The 8,635-nt window shown below is 45.1% G+C and overlaps 1 protein-coding gene across 1 annotated transcript; it reads left to right on the forward strand.

Annotated features, from left to right (window-relative positions):
- The first annotated feature begins 7,454 nt into the window (after window positions 1–7,454).
- Window positions 7,455–8,342, forward strand: LOC138357041 (phostensin-like). The gene has a single exon (XM_069313581.1). It carries the CDS (start codon window positions 7,455–7,457, stop codon window positions 8,340–8,342), a length of 888 nt encoding a protein of 295 aa, XP_069169682.1.
- Window positions 8,343–8,635: the final 293 nt, after the last annotated feature.

Here is an 8,635-nt window from a genome sequence, read left to right on the forward strand (position 1 = left end):
CCCTCCTCAAACCTACACACACACACACACACACATTTTGACTCTCTCTGCCGTCCTGGAATTTTCTATAGTCCCCCCCTGAACTATTTCGCAGCTTCCCATTCCGTGTTTACGTTCTTGTACACTCATCCGGATTCATGTTTTGTGAAATCCAGGAACCCTTTTTCCCGCCTGGAATTCTCTAAAGCTTGTAGCCGCTTCATCAGTGGGCCTGAATCTTTTTTCCCCTCTGGGACCTTGCACAACAATTCTTGGGCCTGAAGCAAAAATATTTGGCTGTGTTCTGTAATACGGTTTCCCACCTGGAAGGTATTCCCTTCTCACTCGCTTCTCTCTGTGTTATTCACTGTCTTCCAATCTTGAGGTTATCTTGAGATGATTTCGGGGCTTTAGTCCCCGCGGCCCGGTCCTCGACCAGGCCTCCACCCCCAGGAAGCAGCCCGTGACAGCTGACTAACACCCAGGTACCTATTTTACTGCTAGGTAACAGGGGCATAGGGTGAAAAAAAACTCCGCCCATTGTTTCTCGCCGGCGCCCGGGGTCAAACCCACAGGATCACAAGTCCAAACACATAATTATCTTTCTAAATCTAACTTTATCATTATCCTTTTACTCTCTTCTCATCCTCCTCCTCTTCCTCTCCCTATTCTGTATCTAATTCCCTCTCTCCTGCTTCCCTCTTTTTTCAAACCAGCCACAACGAATACAGAAAAGAGAGGAAATACAATAAACATGATAGATATTGACCAGATCACACACTAGAAGGTGAAGGGACGACGACGACGTTTCGGTCCGTCCTGGACCATTCTCAAGTCGTCGTCCCTTCACCTTCTAATTGTGACTCATCGCCTGAACGTGATAGAATCCTCCTAGAAGATGACATGATAGACAACACATGATAAATATCCCGCCCCAAGAATGACAATATTAAGCCCAAAACAGGGAAAAAGAAATCACCGAACAGGACATACTAATAAACGATGATAAATAGCCAATAATGCCCAAGGAATGCAGTGAAATGAGTATAAATAAGGAGAAGGGAGGGGGAATAATGGAAGAAAAGAGAGGGATAGAAGAACCAAGGTTATATACCATAAATTGCGATAAGAAAAAACCGTTGAAAGGTGGTGACAAGCGAAAGGGGTGATAATAATTTTTGTGACATATGGAACGATGGTAAGGGGGACCGTTATTGGCAACGATGACAAATGCAGGGGCAAAAAATCTCTATTCTGATAACTCATATCTTCCCCCTTTGTCTGTCTGTCTGTCTGTCTGTCTGTCTGTCTGTCTGTCTGTCTGTCTGTCTGTCTGTCTGTCTGTCTGTCTGTCTGTCTGACTGTCTGTCTGTCTGTCTGTCTCACTCTCGTCAAATCTAAGCCATCCTATCCACAAAATTGCGATTTCCGGACCAGTCCCACGGTCTAGCACCATCTATCCCCCTCTCCTATCCTAGATGCAGAACACACGAGGACAACTGCAAAAAACTAACACCCACAACCTACTTGAACACCCGGATAATACCACGATAACAAAAGATAACAGAATCCCAGGTTCGATACCCAGGGGTGAGTGACGAATGAGAGGGGAGATTGAGAAAGGGGAAAGCTGAGAGAGAGAGAGAGAGAGAGCGAGAGAGAGAGAGAGAGAGAGAGAGAGAGAGAGAGAGAGAGAGAGAGAGAGAGAGAGAGAGAGAGAGAGAGAGAGAGAGAGAGAGAGAGAGAGAGAGAGAGAGAGAGAGAGAGAGAGAGAGAGAGAGAGAGAGAGAGAGAGAGAGAGAGAGAGAAAGAAAGGGGTGGTAGATAGGAGAAAACAATAATGAAGGGAAAAATGAAAAGGGTAATTACGAATAAGTAATTAACGCTGAATTGGGACACAGGCGCTTTGAGATGAGAAGATAGGGAGGCTGGGCAGCATCACGGGGGAGGGGGGGGGGAGAGGGGGTAATGGGGGGTTAGAGATGGTGATCATGAGGTGGGGTGCAGGCGTGATAATGTTATCTGAAAGATAACAGAAGATATCTGACAGATATCTGAAGTCATGTTCATGGAAATAATGTTTTGTCGTTACAATAAGTGGGGAAAAAACTGGTAATAAAGACGAAGGAGAAAAACAGAATATCGAATGAGGAAGTCAACATGATAGCCTAACATGATATCATAAGAGGGATGTACCTCATAGCCTAACATGATATACGCGGGATGTACCTCATAGCATAACATGATATCATACGCGGGATGTACCTCATAAGATAATATATCATACGCGGGATGTACCTCATAGAATAACATGATATCATACGACGGATGTACCTGATAGGCTAACATGATATCATACGCGGGATGTACCTCATAGATTAACATGATAAATCAATTAACAGACTGAAAATGAAGCAGATCGTCCGATAATCATGTAAAAGATTTACAGGAGGAAAGGAATTTACAATATTTATTAAATAAGGGGGTAAAAATGTTGAAAAGGATTTATATCATGACGTCTGTAAAATCAGCCGGAGAAATCCCGACAGAGAAAGGTAATCAGGAGATAGAGCTGTAATCCATTACGAAGGGATTTAAGGATAAGGATTTAGGAGGGCACAATCGACTTGAGAATGGTCCAGGACGGACCGAAACGTCGTCGTCCCTTCACCTTCTAGTGTGTGGTCTGGTCAACATACTTCAGCCACGTTATTGTGACTCATCGTTTGCATTTAGGAGAGGACAGAGGAAAGGAATGGTGCTCAACCGCTTGGGGACGGTCGGGGATTGAACGCCGACCTGCAAGAAGCGAGACCGTTGTTCCAACGTCCATAGGGTATGCGGTACCAGCAGGGAACCCAAAACATATAGTGGCCGTTGGTCTCAGGAACGGATGGGAACTTTCCAAACACACACACAAACACACACACACACACACACACACACACACACAAACACACAAACACACACACACACACACACACACACACACACACACACACACACACACACACAAACACACAAACACACAAACACACAAACACACAAACACACACATTAACATTCCCAGACAAAGCAAACCTTCTGAACATTCAATGTAAGAAATCGACATGTCAAGAATCAAGTCAAAATAAAGACTCCAAAAAATTATAACAAGAAAACTGTCCATAAATCGTGAATAGAAAAAAAAACAGAAAAAAATAGCAAAACTGAAATAACGTGAAAGCAGAAGAGAAAACGGAACAGAATGAAAGAAAAACAGGAAGAGGGCGAAGAGAAGAAGGAGTTAAGTGGACTTTGTAATCAGAAAGGGGAAGAGACCTTTTTGTTTTAAACGAGCGGACGCATGCAACAGGGGGACAGAATAACCTAATGCAACAGAAGCAATAAAATGCATTGCAATGGGGCGAATTAATGTGAACATATGGCAGATAATCAAAAGAAAATGAGTGAATATAAGAATGAACATGGGAGAATGCATATAAGAATGAACATGGGAGAATGCATATAAGAATGAACATGGGAGAATGCATATAAGAATGAACATGGGAGAATGCATATAAGAATGAACATGGGAGAATGCATATAAGAATGAACATGGGAGAATGCATATAAGAATGAATATTGGAGAATGCATATAAGAATGAACATGGGAGAATGCATATAAGAATGAACATGGGAGAATGCATATAAGAATGAACATGGGAGAATGCATATAAGAATGAACATGGGAGAATGAATATACGACTCAAAGAATGGATAAAAATATGGAAGCAAGAAAAAAGATTAGTCAAAACATGCACTAATAAACTTGGAACAAAATGTTCCAAGTAGCACGGGCTATGGTGAGCCCGGAGTGGACCTACCTGACACAGGAGCGGGGCTGTAACTGTGAGAAAGCGCTAAGCCATCACGACTATACAGGAAGGAATACGAGGATAAAGATTTTGAGATAGGACGGATGGGAAAGGAATGGTGCCCAACCTCTTGTGGACGGTCGGGGATTGAACTACGACCTGCAAGAAGCGAGACCGTCGCTCTACCGTCCAGTCCAAATGATTGGGCTTTGCAGAATCACAATAACATGGCTGAAAATTTACACATTTGAAAATAATGAGAATGGTGACGTTTCGGTCCGCCCTGGTCCATTGGTCCGCCCTGGACCATTGGTCCGCCCTGGACCATTATCTTGTCGGATCTTGCGATGTCTTAACATTACATCTCGGGTAAGTACACCTATAAACGTCCAGAGAACTTTCAGGAAATCTTCCTAGAAGCCACCAAGACTCAACTTCTCAGAGCAGTGCCATAGAACACAGACAGACACAGACACACAGACTGTGTTCTTTTGAACACAGATGCCAGACTTCCTTAACCTCAAGAAACACAAACCCAATTTGGACAAAATTCTTTTTTTTCCAGCAAACGGATCTTATCTGTGAAGCTAACGCAAACCCCAGAGGGGTGAATTTAACGTTATCAGTTCAGAAGATGCATGATAACGAAGGGAATTTTCAAGGGGGAAAGCGCCAAGATATTACGTCTATATATCACTTGGAAGGGGGGTTAGGATAATGATTTGGGATGGGACGGGTAGGGGGAAGGAATGGTGCCCAACCACTTGTGGACAATCGGGGATTGAACGCCGACCTGCATAAAGCTAGACCGTCGCTTTACCGTCCACCCCAAGTGGTTGAACCGCATGATAACGAGTTAAGATAGTCATAACTACAGGGTTGTTATCAAAGATACTTCCTGGATATGTCTCCAATGACTGCTATCACAGGCCTGGTATTTTGTTAAATAAATATAAATTAAAATCATTTTTTTCTATATTAAAATTATGTGTGATACTTGTAAAGGAGAAAATACACATCAAAATATAGAGAAACCTTAATCACATAAGACTTATTAAATAAGAACGTGTATAGCATCTGTTCTGACGTCTCATAATAATATATTTGAAAGTTTCACTTCCATATGAAACATGGTTGTTATCTGAGTACTCTTGAGAGCTGGGATAACTAAAATAACTCCAGCTGCGATAATTACAAATTACACACACACACACACACACACACACACACACACACACACACACACACACACACACACACACACACACACACACACACACACACACACACACACACACACACACACACTCACACACACACACACACACACACACACACACAAAACAAGAGGTCATAGATTTAAAGTAGCTAAACACAGATGCCGAAGAAATATAAGAAAATTCACTTTCGCAAACAGAGTGCTAGACGGTTGGAACAAGTTAGGTAAGAAGGTGGTGGTGGCCAAGACCGTCAGTAGTTTCAAAGCGTTATATGACAAAGAGTGCTGGGAAGACGGGACACCACGAGCGTAGCTCTCATCCTGTAACTACACTTAGGTAATTATACACACACACACACACACACACACACACGCACGCACGCACATACACACACACACACACACACACACACACACACACACACACACACATACATACACACACACACACACATACACACATATATATAGTGTGTGTGTGTGTGTGTGTGTGGTATATTTAGCCAGTTTAAAGTACGACTAGTACGAGCTTTTAAAAACTGGATACAATTATACACGCAAAAAATATGCCAACAGGGTGGGGTGGGGATGGGGTCGGGGGTGGGGGGTGGGGGGGGGCAATTACTCCCTATTTATGATGCAGTTTCGGTTGATTCTTGACCTTTGCATGACCTTCAGATAAACTCTTTAGGGTTAAGAAAAATATACCCGCTATTATTATTTAAAATATATAGCATATTTTTTTTGGGGGGTGTGTGGTGGGGAAAGGGGGGGAAAAGGACCCCACGAAAGAGGTAGAAATAGGACCCACGACGAAATAATAAGCCCAATTTCCACCTACTCCTATTTCAGTCTGACGAAAGGAAATATTTGGATTTAGTATTAATAAATTCAATAGCTTTCAAAGGAACATTTTTACTAGTCGACGCAACCAAAAATACGTCAAATAAAAAAAAAACCACGGGCTCACCATAGCCCGTGCTACTTGGAACTTTGCTCCAGGTAGCGAATCTTTAACAACCTACCTTGAGGTTACCTTGAGGTGCTTCCGGGGCTTAGCGTCCCCGCGGCCCGGTCGTCGACCAGGCCTCCTACAATAAATGTGTGCAATGCAATACACAATATTATCCAAAGAGTCGTAGAGCCTCTGGCTGTTGGAATATGTTTCAGACCAACCCGGAGACCACACTTTGCTTTATTGATAATATTGGATAATTCACAGGTATCGGGCCTCCATGGGGGACTGCAGGCGATTGATTGTTGTTGTGGTGGTGTGGTGGGTAGTTGTGGTTGTTTGTGAATGGTTGTAGTGGTTGGATTAGTCGTTGTGGCTTTAGTGCTAATAGTGACTATGGGTAAATGAGCTTCAGCTCCTGGTACCCTGTTTATTAGCCTTGTTCTGTTAGAATTTAACTGTTCTGATGCGAGAGTTCTTTGTCGATTTAGGAATCTTAAAGTTTGTGGATGGAGGTGGCTTCCATAACTTATTATTTAAGGACTGGTCCATTTACGACTATCTGAAAGACATAAGAGACATGTCCTTATACTTCCCTTGCTTCATGTGCCGGTCGGCCGAGCGAGGGAGCTGGTCGGCCGAGCGGACAGCACGCTGGACTTGTGATCCTGTGGTCCTGGGTTCGATCCCAGGCGCCGGCGAGAAACAATGGGCAGAGTTTCTTTCACCCTATGTCCCTGTTACCTAGCAGTAAAATAGGTACCTTGGTGTTAGTCAGCTGTCACGGGCTGCTTCCTGGTGGCGGAGGCCTGGTCGAGGACCGGGCCGCGGGGACACTAAAGCCCCGAAATCATCTCAAGATAACCTCAAGATGTGGGTTACCAGCTTACATCTATGACCTGTTTCCTACTTGATTACCAAACTACACATCAGGAGACGGAGAAGTGACGACGTTTCGGTCCGTCTTGGACCATTATCAAGACACAATAGATATAGTGATCCAGGACGGACCGAAACGTCGTCGTCTTCTCATCTTGGGATGAGTAATTTGTTCATCATGTCCTCAGCCCTGTTAGACTCATCGCCTGTTTCCAGCTTTCAGTTAAAAGAACCTCTCCTTATCCACCTTACCTATTATCCCTTAGTATCTCGCATGTGGTGATCATATTCCCCCTATCCTCCTCCTCTCTAGGGATGTGAGATGACCTCCCCCCCTCAGAGGATTCGAACCCAGGCCACCTAGAATCTCCACATCAAAAATGAATCACTGACTTGAATCTTTGAATCAATGACTTACCAGTGATTGCGTTGCTTCCTTCCATCGCATAGAGAGCATGGGGAGTGACCCCCACTTTCTTGACCCCTTACCCATACCCCTCCTCCCTTCCCTTCCTCCCTTTCCTACCTAAATCTGACCCCACGGTAGGCCAGGGGTGAGGAGATCATGTCTGATAAGCTAAGGGGCAAGAGACTGGACCCCAGCAGCATAAGGGGCAAGAGACTGGACCCCAGCAACACAAGGAACAAGAGACTGGACCCCAGCAACACAAGGGACAAGAGGCTGAACCCCAGCAACACAAGGAACAAGAGACTGGACCCCAGCAACACAAGGGACAAGAGACTGGACCCCAGCAACACAAGGGACAAGAGACTGGGCCCCAGCAACACAAGGGACAAGAGACTGGACCCCAGCAACACAAGGAACAAGAGACTGGACCCCAGCAACACAAGGGACAAGAGGCTGAACCCCAGCAACACAAGGGACAAGAGACTGGACCCCAGCAACACAAGGGACAAGAGACTGGACCCCAGCAACACAAGGAACAAGAGACTGGACCCCAGCAACACAAGGGACAAGAGGCTGAACCCCAGCAACACAAGGGACAAGAGACTGGACCCCAGCAACACAAGGGACAAGAGACTGGACCCCAGTAACACAAGGGACAAGAGACTGGACCCCAGCAACACAAGGAACAAGAGACTGGACCCCACCAGCCTATGGAAGAAGAGGCTGGACCCCAGCAGCCCAAGTTACAAGAGAGTGGACCCCAGCAACACAAGGGACAAGAGACTGGACCCCAGCAACACAAGGAACAAGAGACTGGACCCCACCAGCCTATGGAAGAAGAGGCTGGACCCCAGCAGCCCAAGTTACAAGAGAGTGGACCCCAGCAACACAAGGGACAAGAGGCTGGACCCCAGCAACACAAGGGACAAGAGGCTGGACCCCACCAGCCTATGGAATAAGAGGCTGGACCCCAGCAGCCCAAGTTACAAGAGGCTGGACCCCAGCAGCCCAAGTTACAAGAGGCTGGACCCCACCAGCCCATGAAACAAGAGGCTGGACCCCACCAGCCTATGGGGTCAAGTGGACAATCCATTTTACCGTCAAGAGGTAAGATAATGTCATCTACAATAAAATATATAGAGAAAGTTCGATGGCAGATAAAATCTTGTTTGATGGGTTATTTTACGGTGGATGCTGAGAGATGACTGACGAGAGTGACAGATAAGAGATAGAGAGAGAATAAGGATTGAGACATGATAAAAGTGATGAGGGAGAACTGCGATAAAATAATAGAGAGGGAGTAAGAAGAATAGAGGAAAGAAGAGGAGCGATAGCAG

Source organism: Procambarus clarkii, chromosome 75 (genome assembly GCF_040958095.1).
Source record: "Procambarus clarkii isolate CNS0578487 chromosome 75, FALCON_Pclarkii_2.0, whole genome shotgun sequence".
NCBI classification, from domain to species: Eukaryota; Metazoa; Arthropoda; class Malacostraca; order Decapoda; family Cambaridae; genus Procambarus; species Procambarus clarkii.

Bases quoted from the DNA above. Each gene is read 5' to 3' on its own strand.
- LOC138357041 (XM_069313581.1), top strand. From the start codon at position 7,455: ATGTCTGATAAGCTAAGGGGCAAGAGACTGGACCCCAGCAGCATAAGG.